This window comes from Eurypyga helias, unplaced genomic scaffold (assembly GCF_000690775.1).
Source record: "Eurypyga helias isolate BGI_N326 unplaced genomic scaffold, ASM69077v1 scaffold50774, whole genome shotgun sequence".
In the NCBI taxonomy this organism is placed as follows: Eukaryota; Metazoa; Chordata; class Aves; order Eurypygiformes; family Eurypygidae; genus Eurypyga; species Eurypyga helias.
Window position 1 is genome coordinate 11910 of NW_010249154.1, and position 11762 is coordinate 23671.

Below are 11762 nucleotides of genomic sequence, written 5' to 3' on the forward strand. Positions count from 1 at the left end.
AGATGCTCTTGAGAGACGCCTGCTGCCCACAGAGAGAATCAGTTGTGAGCTACATTTAATTGCTGCCAGAATATGCTTCAGATGAAACGGATGGAGTCATTTGTATGCGAAGAAAAACTCAGCTAATGATCAACTGACTTGTCACATCAGTAACCCATTTTTTTAATACCAGCTTTAAGCACATCTTATTCTGCTTTTTAGGATAAATTTAGACTGCCACTAACCCAAAGATGTGAACAAAGATTTTAAAATTATAGTCCTGGATCCGAGTATGCACTACCTCCTCTCAGACACACTCAAAGGCTGCAGCTGGCTCAGTGCTCGGGCTCACAGATTACTCTATTAACAGATGAGGATTTAGTCCCTGGGGAGCCTTCCAACTCCCCAGTCTGATAAATAAAAACCCAAACACCTCTTACCTAGGGAACAATAAAGCACTATAAAATACCAGTTCAGATTTCACTTTAGACAGTCAAAACAAACGTCACGACTATTTTGTGATGGGCTTACACGACCACAACGTAAGCCCAGTAACCTGTCACAGTTTCACAGTGGATACTTAAAAAAACAAAGACTAATTCAACATCCTTCTTCAGGTCATTTCTACCAAAGTCACCACCCCTAGAAATGTTTTAGATGACAATTAGGCATGCATACTTGTCTGAGTCCTGCTGCCTTTAAGAGAACTGGCACAAGCACTGTATAGTTAATTTTTAATTAAGTCTCAATCCTGCAAATATTAATTTTTCATTCTATTTGTCAACAACTTCTAACTCTATTCAGACAATTAAGCTGTAAGTCCGGAAACCTACAGAAAGGCTCATTAAGCGTCTGCTGAACATTAAGGAAAGCATCTAATTCTGGACTAAGGTTCATTCTCCCTCCATTTTTTTACTTTTCAACTGCCACTCAGTTAGCAATTGAGTCATTTTGTGGATGCAATAGCACACAACACTTCCTGAGAATGTAACCGACAAACTGAAGGCTGTGGAAGAGACCAAGGAAGATACTGTACCTGAACAGAATGAAGCCAAGTGACTCAACAGCTGCCCGCCTCACGTCATCATTCACATCACTCACCTACAAAAGGGAAAAGGGGACATTCAGAACATAGTTCAAATACTCGAGGACTCTGCAATGTTTCAGGCCAGGTGTCAGGCACACAAGTTAAATAAGAAAACAGGCTTATAGAGGAAGAAGGATAACAATCATTTTCAGCCTTAGCTAAAACAGCCTCACCCTAGTTCACACACATTTGTGATACCATGTTGAATATTCTCTTGCTAAAATCTACTTATCCTGATGTCAGAAGACCTTGTTATTTCTACTCACAGTATTAAGGAAACCTTTCATCACTTTACAATCTCTGCTTTGGACCAGAACATTAACACTGTAGAAACAAAGCCTGTCAGAGAGATGTGCTTACTGTCTACCCACAGATTTCCTGCCATTTGCTCCTAAGCCCACAGTACTTACAGCCACATGCAGTAGGCGTCTGATGGCCTTGTTGTTCCCTGAGCCACAGTATGCCATAGCAACAGTGTACATGCCAGAACGACGGAGAATTGGATCCTGGAAGAGAAAGCATCAATATTTAACAACCATCCAAACAGGAACTTGATAACTCTGACTTTAAATCTGCTCCACTCTTGGGCCTAGAACCTGCAAACAGGTACCCTCAGTGCCTAACTGGATTTTAGGGATAACAGGACAATCACCAAAGCAGGGCTGTCATTACTGATTTCAAGGGGACAGAAAGTTGCTATGATGCAGGCTGCCAAAAAGAGTATCTGGCAGATAGGTCATTCTGCTCCTCATTCATTATTTGATATCGACCACTACTAGATCCTCGAGAATGACCCCCTACAGCAAGCCTCATCTGTTTTTAACCATTACACCTTGTCCTGCTCCTTGTTGCTGCTTACAGGTCTATAGAGAGAGAGTATGAGGCTAAAGAAATACACAACTAAGCACTGTTATTCTTGTATTTTTGATCAGAGGGAAGCAACCTGTGAAACTGCCCCACTTCAGATGTATGGAAGAACTTCCCTGGTTAGAAACAGCCAACCCACAGAAACTGGAGATTTCACAAAAGGACAGGGAGGTCACCCGCGTAACAAAAGGGCCAGGGATTTACTGACAGCTAAATTTACCTTATCTCTGCAGAGACTCTCAATGAGAGCATCTGCCTCCTCCATCCTCCCGTACATGACCAGAGCAATTCCAACCGCAAGGCCTCGCAAGATCTTTTCATGCTGAGTTTCTTGTGCGTAGCCAACCATGTCCTCAATAGCCTGAGCATTTTTAGATCCCAGCATAACCAATCCCAGTGCCAGGCCAGCTGCCTCACCTGCACAGCACAGAAAAGCAAAACATCAACCAAACTCTGTTCCCAAAGGCAGTAAATATTGTACCTACAGAAGCACACAAGATGTAGGCCAACAGATCAGCTCTGGACACCACCATTCCCAGCAACTCCATTATTCATGGCCAAATGTGCTCGTAACAATAACCTACCAGCCATAGCTTAGTACTCTTCCCTACCAAGTTCAATTTTCTCTTCCTCGGGCCAAGAGCTGCTGAATTTTCCTGTGAACCCCTGCCCAGGCAGCAGTAGCCCCCACAACCTTCTCCAAGCCTGTCTCTCAGCCAAAAAGGGCACATGGCTATGGAGATCAACCACACTAAATAAAAAGCATCTGACAAAAGAAAGAATAGAGCAAAATAATGGACTGTTTAAAGACTTAGCATGTCTTACCAATATTTGGCAGTGTCACAGACCAGTCCTGACAGGACCTCTGAACCTTACTGCCACATAACTACAGAATCGTGCTGATGAGGAAAAGGTCAGCAAATCAAACGCAGCTAAGGCAACCGAGAAGTGAACTATGCTGCCAAGAGAAAGCACGAAAACAAAAACCCCAACAGATGTCTGGTAAGGCCTCTGATCGTTATTTGCTTTGAAAGCAGAACATTTACCTGTCACTGCATCATCTTGGTATAGATTTGTTTTCAGCAAATCGTACACATCTTGACGTGCTGTCCCCATGGCAGCCAGACCCAGACCCAGGCTGCCACCATGTCGAACAATCTAGAGAAGCACATGCAAGTAAAGTCATTATAGAACGGGGGACAATATAGCTGCAGCTGAAGTAGATATCTTTATATTGATATAAACCTGCAAACTTTTAGACCCAAACCAGCTAAAATGATCCCTTGACCTGCTAGAAATACCACTTCCACTGTCTCGGGCAGTAACCCTGATGAAAGAGGCAGAAAGCAGAATAAAAAGGCAGTTCCAAGTCTGTAAAGAATGAGTATGGGAAGCTTTTCACATAGCACAAGAGACTTTCTAACATCTTTAAGGTCTTTTCCCACTGATTTACGTAAAACCATAAATCTATGCCATGTGTAAAAATTGCTGCCTAGTAATAATAGCTTTTGAATAGAATGGTAAATCGGTACCCACTAAACAGTCTAGATCCTCTTTTGTTCTAACAACAGACACAGGAAAGGCAGTACATCTGCAGCAAGACAAGGGGATCCATTCACAGAATTTTTAAAAATGCAGTCTGAAATTACCCAAAGAGAGGATGGGAACATGCTGGGAAAATATTAATCGATTAAAGGGAAGTTCTGTAGAGGTCTAAAAACAGTAAGAGATAAAGTAAAACACTTCTTTTTGTGGAAGATGCATTAAACCTGCAGGACAGCAGAAGCATTTCACGGCTTATTCCTTTAACAGATAAGCTGTAAGCAATAACAGTGCCTGAATACTGCAAGTCCTCTAGCAAAACAAAGTAGATTCTTAAGTAGAAAGAAAATTGAAGCTATGTCAAATACATAACAAGCTGTTTTTCAAGGTTAAGTAAGATTTTTAGGAAATTGTTAAAACCAGACTTCAAATTTAAGGCCCTCAGGAGGTGTGCCACACCACTGCCACAGTCTTACTTATGTCTAACCCCTGCTTCTAAACCAAGTATCACCCTTCTGTTTATCTCCAACAAAACAAAGGTTCATTACTGAACCCAGTACGTACATCATTACTGGCATTCTTCAGCTGGTTCAGCAAGTAGTCGATGATGTCCCCACCATGGTTAGCATGAATGAGACCCAAGGCATAGAGACCGCCGCCTTCCTGGTAGGCCGACCCTGGAGAGGTGTCCTTGGGGAGGTACGTTGCCATGAGCTGTAACGCTTCCTTCTCGTGACCCTGTATGTCCAGTGACCAGCAGGAAGGGAAGACAGCGGGAAGTGAGAGGTCAAAAAACAGTAGATGCAAACACTCCATGTTACTATTTAAAAAAAGCCAGGAGCCTGGCTTTTGTGACACAAAACAAAGCCTTCTTGCTATTTCAAAGTAAGAAATACCATCCCTGTGAACGAATGAAGAAAATGACCACTGCTTAGGTCACCATTCAAACTTACTGAAACTTACTACAGTAAGGACTTTGGTACTGTCCCAAAAGGCAGGAAATACGCTTAAGAAATATACACCTACAATTTCAATAGCTAGAAACCATTGACTGTGTTCAACTCAAAGGAAGAGAAGAACTAGGAAGACTACTCTCTCCTTGTGCTGTGTTACCCTAACACCTTTTTGATGATCAGCAAAACATGCCATAAGCTAGATCAGATATCAGATGAGATGAACTTGGTAAAGCCTTTCCTTAGCACAAGACACACTGTTACAGCTGTGCCTTGCAACAGACTAGGTACACAGAGTGCAGGCATCCATCTGAATCCCCCCTTCAGTGTTCCCAGTGTCCACGAGCCAAGACTTCATACTGAAGAGAGGAATGAACGCAGCGTTACCTTGTGGATAACACCCAAGCTGGCCGTAGCAGTAAACTTAGCCCAGTTAGTGGCCCTGGCCAGCCACTCCAAATTGTCTCTGGAAGACAGAAAGAGAAAGGTTATACAAAGTTTTTCATACAGCCTATTCCTTGCCCTGCAATTAAGGCTTCACAGCACTAAAGACTGCTTTCAAACCAGAATGTAGCTCCAGAAGGCAAGAAAGCTAACTGCATTTCCAGTCTGTACCTCTTTCCCCTTCATCAGCCCTAATTTTTGGCTGGTAGTAGTCAAGCTCCTGGACACTGGTCATCTCAGTGAAAGATGCAGAACAACTGCTCAATATGTAGCCCATCCTACAAGTTTCTCCCAAGTTCCCTGGGAGAAACTTGAGCAGAGCTTCTGAAGCTTTCCTCAAGTCCCTAGTAAGGTCAGTCCTGACACTTCCCTTTCAAGAGCCATTCAGCACTGTCAGTATCTACCAAAACAAGATGCATCACCATCTCAGAAATTCTCCAACCAGTAAACAAGGAGAACAGAAATTCCAGATGCCCACCCTCCAAACTGCTCACATGGTTAGCATTCAGATAAAGCTGATCTGTGATGACAAAGAAAAGGGAACAATTCCAGATTCTTCCCTCTGTCTCCACATTAGTTTTCAAGTCCTTTGTTTATTCTTCTCTAAGCCCAACAGAGTTCTGCCACCACCCCTCTGGAAGCGTCAGGCTAAGCAGGGCAACAGTGCTGTTCAACACCTCTAAATGACACTGGAGCTTCCCTGCCATAGATTTACCTAAGGAACTGGTCACTGGTAGTACCACAGTGCATAAAGGAGTTCGCTATAACCGTTGCTGTATGACACACGGAATTCCGCACTGCATCCTAGAAGAACAAAAACAATCACTATCAGCAGCCAGCAAAAGACATGCCCTAGGTCACTTAACATGCCTGCCAGTACATGAGATAAACGGGTTGTAATTAGGTTCAATTTAACCAGCAATTTCCCTTTAATCAAAGTTAATAGATTGTTAATACATTCTAATATATCCTCAACTCATCTTTCCAGTCCAAACCAATCCTTTCTATGAGTTTGAGATGTGATTACTTCAATTGCAGCTTAACTGAAGAAACCCCCCCTTCTGGTTCCCAGAACCCCCGAGCGTGCACTGCTGATGTTTTCAAGCCATCCCTGGAATGCTATGCAGGATCACTCCCAAGCACTTAACCAGCAGATGAAGAAGATTTTTCCAAGACACATGAAATGCCTCCTGAAATAAATGATCCCACTGACAAGGATTCCCTACCATTTTTGCTGATGACACGCATCTCATTTTACACACAAAAACCTTCTCTGATGGTTTATAATAATCATTTAGCTTAAAGAGAGTCGAATTTACCTGTAAGTTTTCATTTGCCTGTCCTTGAATAACACCTTCCAAAACCAAACCAGTTGCTCAATTCACTAGCACTGCCTGCACTACCTGTCTTCCATGTGGAAATATTAGTCTCTGAGCATGTATCAGGATTTCTATAGCCAAGCCGTAGGTGTTGTCTCACATAACACCTTAACCAAGACACCAACAGACTGAAACCCACAGTTCTGGCTGACTCACTCCACCCCTAACCAGCAGCATTTGCACTGGGTCAGTCATGGAGCTGGAGGGTGAGTTTGTCCATCTTACTGACCAGATGGAAAACAAACCCATAAAAAAAACAACGGGAGAACTGACAAAAAATACACCATGCTAATAGCAGCCTGTCCTTAGCTCATACTAACTGTAAGTTGAAACAATCTGATTATATGGCCTTCTTTGGGTGTCATCAGCTCTTCTTCTGCCTCACAGGTTAAAGTCTTAATTGTTAATTTATCATGACCAAAACACAGGTTTGTAACCTTGAATCCCAGGAAGGCCACACTAAGAACGTAAGATGATGTAACAGCAACACAGTCAAATCCAACGCAAGATGAATTAGATGAATCCAAGACAACCATATCTAACAAAGCCTCTTACCTTTGTGTTTTTGAGGATCATGAGGTCTGTATTGTTGTTTCGTATTAAAAACTGCAGATGTAACTCAATAGCCATTTCCCCACTTAAAATTTTAATCATTTTTGAGATCTGGTCCTTAGGCTCTGGGTTCTTCACATACAAGCAAAAAGAAGAAAAAATATGAGAACCCAACTACGTCTCTCAAAATCCTCTTCATGAGAAGCCACTCTGGTATGTTCCCATCATCATATTCCAAAATCTATCAGGTTTTAGGACTAAAAGGAAATTGTTTCTGCCCTTGCCACACAAGCCCAAACCTCACAGACTATTAAGTCCCTTTGTGCACTACAGTGCAAGGGGAAGAAGAGACTCTTTGAAAAGAAAATGACTCTTTCATTGAAAGCAAAAGGATATGAGTGGCATCTGACATTCTTCAAGCTGCCATGTCTGGCATTACAGATACAATGCATCTCCTTCCAGAGGCAACCACTTTGATAAATGTGAACCTGCATTTCCAGGGAAGTTTTAATGGAGAGGATAACAAAATCACAATACTTAGCATGACGCTGTTGACCTACATCATCATTCTTGTGAGCTAAAGGCTTTCTTTAGAACAATGGTTAGCAGAGCTAGGAATCTAATACGTTCATCTTCCAGAGCTCTCTGAGAAAGCCTCATTCTTCCCCACCATGCAACGGTTTCCACAGTTTAAGTCCGAACTGAAGTCCGTAGGGTGACAAGTACACTGCAGCTCTTTGTACCAGCACTGTTAGCTGGTCAGAGACCAGCCAAGTATGAGTTCAGCCCTTACACTAATCCCCTCGATTCCTCTGTAGTCAGCATGGTGAATTGTGGAAGTTCAAGAACGTTTCTGGCCACAAAGAGCATTTTTTATGTACCTGCCCCTTGGCACAATCAGCAATGCCAATCCAGCAGAAATTGATTCAAGATGCCTTTCCTGCACAAAAACACTGTTCACAGGTTCCTTGATTTGGCAAAAGACTTCACCTCCTTTCTCTTTCCTTGTGGAATATAATTTCAAGAAAACACTTCTGTTCACCTGTGATTAATCACAGTATTGTCCTTTTTAAGTGATCTGCAAGAATCCCTCAAAAATTCCCATCTAGTTTACAAACATACACCATGGGGAAAGAGCTAAAAAAAAACCCCACCACCTTGTCTTGGGTTTTACTTTCTTCTCTCATGGCATTTCCCTTTCTCAGTATTAAAAGTGTCAGCATTGCATTACCTGTTACTTCTACATCAACAGAAAGCCAACACATAAGCCAAATCCTTCTGTTTTTTCCCTTTTTTTGGGCTCAATAATTCTCAATTAAATCTACCCACTTCCCCCTCTCCTCCTGCTTCCAGTATCTGAACTGCTAGACTTTCAGACTGGCAGGTATTTGATTCTCAGAGAGCGTCTATCACCTTGTCTCCAAACAAGACAAGTAGAACTCCACTCTTTCTTAGCCAAACCAACCTAATAGCCCTGGAGATTCAAACAGAACACATCAGAAAAACTAAGCAAGGCATATTTTGGAAACGGCACTCACAATTTCTGCAGACTTCCCTGCACATGTGCTTCCTGGTTTCTCTTCTGCTTCCATAGCATCACTGAAACAAAATTTAAATAAAAAATGCAACCCAATTCATCACTCGTAACTAGCCAAGCACTGTAATTATGGCTAACACTGTCCTGAAGGAGTAAGCTGGGATTTGGAGACGACTGGAAACAGGACTTTAACAGAACAAGGGCTGACTATCTGGAGATCACCGCTGAGAAGCAAACTCCTCCCCAGTTCAATTTTCAGGGAACTCGGAGACAAAGGCCTAGAACACCCCACCCTCCTATTCCATCTAGAGATTTTTAAAAAAAAAAAAAAAAGTGCTTGTAGGGAATGAACAAGCAGAGACAGGTGAGAAAACAAGGTCAAGAACTAGGCAGCAAGGATAATTATGTCCTCACCCAGAAGCCTTGAGCTCATCACTATCTAGGAGTGCTAAAATGGAAATGAAAGCCATTAAGATGTTATTAGCACCTTGTCCTAATGCTTCACAGCTTTACTTAGAAATGATTCTGTGCCTCTCCTTTTATTTCACTGGAAAAGGAGAGGAGAACACTTGCTATGCGCCTAATCACCGATCAAAAGCATTGAGACCCAGTTCCTCACAGCTGCACAGGCCCCTGTATTTAACCAGCCCTGACCTAGGCAGCAGTCTCCAACACACACCGTCAAGGACAGTGCAGGGATCAGGGTGTGTACTGACATGACAGCTCTGGTGATAAAGAGCCGTTGGCACACAAACTTCCTCCATGCTACCCCTGAACTGGGCAGCTGCCTTAGTCTGGATTGGCCAATCCTCTAAAAACAGAGGTTTAAAGCCAACCTATCTATGCCAAGCTGGGAGCCATCAAAAGAGAAAAATAAAGATGAACTGGTTAGTGCCAACTTTGGTTCTCTTAACAGAGGCTTCCTACAGCTAAGATGCAGTGATGCTGAGCACAGAACAAGTTTTATAAGTAGGAACTTTAACAAAACTCAGACTAGATTTGAACTAGCTCTTTTTAACTGCAAGTACAAAAGGGTCTATAATACTACAGTGTCATCTGAGCTCACTCTTCCCACAAGCTACAAGGTGAAACCCAACTGGCATATAGCTGCCATGAGCTTTTTGCTTGAACTCTCCTCCTCCTTAGCTTTACCAGTTGCTACAAAGACCACACAACATCAGTGCTCCCAAGCAATTCACAGGATGGCCTAATGAATTACTCCTCCCCTAAGCCACAGTAACAGCACCACGCTTACCTCAACTGCAAAGGAAAGTGCATTCTTTCAAAGAACAGTGGATTCTGGTAACATACAATTTTATCCTGAGCAAACAGTATGTCTTGTCTATTACCCTGACTTAAATTAAGGGATAACTTCATTGCTTGTATTGTACGTATACGGATGCCCATACACAGAACAGGAGGCTCCATCAGAGCAGGACCGTAACCGAACAATTACGCCTCTTCCCAAGCCAATCTCCTCACCTGTCTTTCTCCGATCCAGGGACGGTGCCGGTGTTGGTGGATCCAGGGACAGAGGCGATGGGAGTGCCAACCGTGCGGAGATTCTGGATCACAGAAGACAAGAACTGCTGGCTAGCACTTTCATACAGATCAAAGCAAATTTGGTAGGCCATGAGAAGGTTATCTTCCTTCACCAGTTTTTCCAAGATGTCGCTCACAGCCTGTGGGTCATCCAGGAATATCAGGCACTGAGAGGGAAGAAGAGAAAAAAATAAATCAGAAGACAACATTATAGACTTCAGAATAAAAAGGCAACACTACCTGAGGTCACACCCCATTTTGCCCACTCCCTCATGTGCTGCTTCCACAGAACACCCCTTCAAAGAAAGAAAGATTCTGTCATAGGAGATATATGAACTTCATAAAGATCTACTTTGAAGAGTTTTCATGGGTCAGTTTAAAAATGAGATCACATATTACAAATTCAAGACATAACATTCAAGCCTTACTATTTCTGCAGCTTTATCTTTGGAAGTTGACAAAAGTACATTAAACAAGCATCAGTCATTTGGGTAAGGATGTCAGCTAAAACGGAACAGGCGTAACAGTCCTGAGTCACGTGTACGTGGCACACCAAGACTGGCAAAGGCCTGTGAACATCTGAGCAACTTGGAAACTGTTTGTCTAAACACACCCAAACCAGGGCTTACCAAAACCCAAAGCACTGTAAATGCCCTTTTGAGGCATAAATGAAATTCCAAGCTGTGAATATACCACCTGATACTCCCTACACAGGCTTGGAATATTCTGTCAGTTGTCTATGTCCCCAAGCTGCCTTTGAACGTGTTTGTTTCTCTGTAAACTGACCAAGTGACATATCTGCATCTCTTTTTCAAAGTTGATCTCCCTTTGATATGTATTTGAAGCACAGAACCAGGAAAGTATATTTAACAGAATAAAAAAAATAGATCAGGTAGATGTCAAGTCAAATACATCTGAAGACAAGTAACTTTTGATTGATCTTTAAATATCACGCAGAGTTTTACCTGGCACACGTTGATGAAGTCTGGTTTCTCCAGATTCATGTAGATTTTAACTAGAACTCTCAAGACCTTATTACGGAACTGTTTATTCTGCATCAAAGACATACAGAGCTTCAAGCTGTAGGCTAGCATCCCAGGAACATCGTTCTGAAATTCAATTCAGGGATATCAAGTCTGGGTTTGGACTGACAAACAGGATTTAGAAATTAAACCAGAGCTACCTCCTTTCTGTTTCAAAAAGCAGAGCAAACAACATGCACACATAAACCTTCCTAGTTTCATTTCCCATTTTCAGAAAAGTTTATAAGCAGGTGTACTCCAGTTTAACCAAAAAATACTATCAAAAATGTACAGGACCAACATTTAATTCAGTAGTTAAAATATGCAACAGATTCATTTAAAAGTTCAATACCTATTTCCCCTTCTTCACCATTATTTGAATAATCATTCTCCAGTGCAGTAAAATTCACAGCACTAACGTAAAATGTCAGCAAAACAAACCATGCATCAAGAAAATATGGCCAATGCACCTACTTCTTCCTAGAGACTGAGAAATAGATTTGGTTACTAGACCTCAGAAAGGGAATTTGAATTGAGGGGTTTATAATGGGCTATTAAGTTAATAAATACTCAGGACAGCAAACAGAACAGAGAAATCAAGACAGATGCCTGTGGTTATTACTCCCATATACAGAAATGGGAGACATCCAAAAATACGGGAAAGCTGTAAATTTGAAGGATTTAAACCATATGCCTGGCATATGACAGAGATACTGCAAGATTACACACAAGCCCTGAGCTGCTGCAAGCGACTACTCTGCTCTTGTGAGACCCCACCTAGAGTGCTGCGTCCAGCTGCGGAACCCTCAACATCAGAAGGATATCAACTTGTCGGAGCAAGTTCAGAGGAGGCCACAA

The 11762-nt window shown here is 42.2% G+C and overlaps 1 protein-coding gene across 1 annotated transcript; it reads right to left on the reverse strand.

Moving 5' to 3' along the window:
- Nucleotides 1-506: 506 nt before the first annotated feature.
- Nucleotides 507-10991, reverse strand: LOC104505090 (26S proteasome non-ATPase regulatory subunit 1; the record flags this gene model as incomplete). Its single annotated transcript, XM_010151260.1, has 12 exons — nt 507-621; nt 1016-1080; nt 1477-1572; nt 2154-2350; nt 2980-3091; nt 4040-4213; nt 4816-4894; nt 5588-5676; nt 6807-6935; nt 8342-8402; nt 9823-10049; nt 10848-10991. Coding segments are annotated over 12 exons (1488 nt in total), but the record flags the coding sequence as incomplete, so codon positions are not given.
- Between the last annotated feature and the right edge of the window lie 771 nt (nt 10992-11762).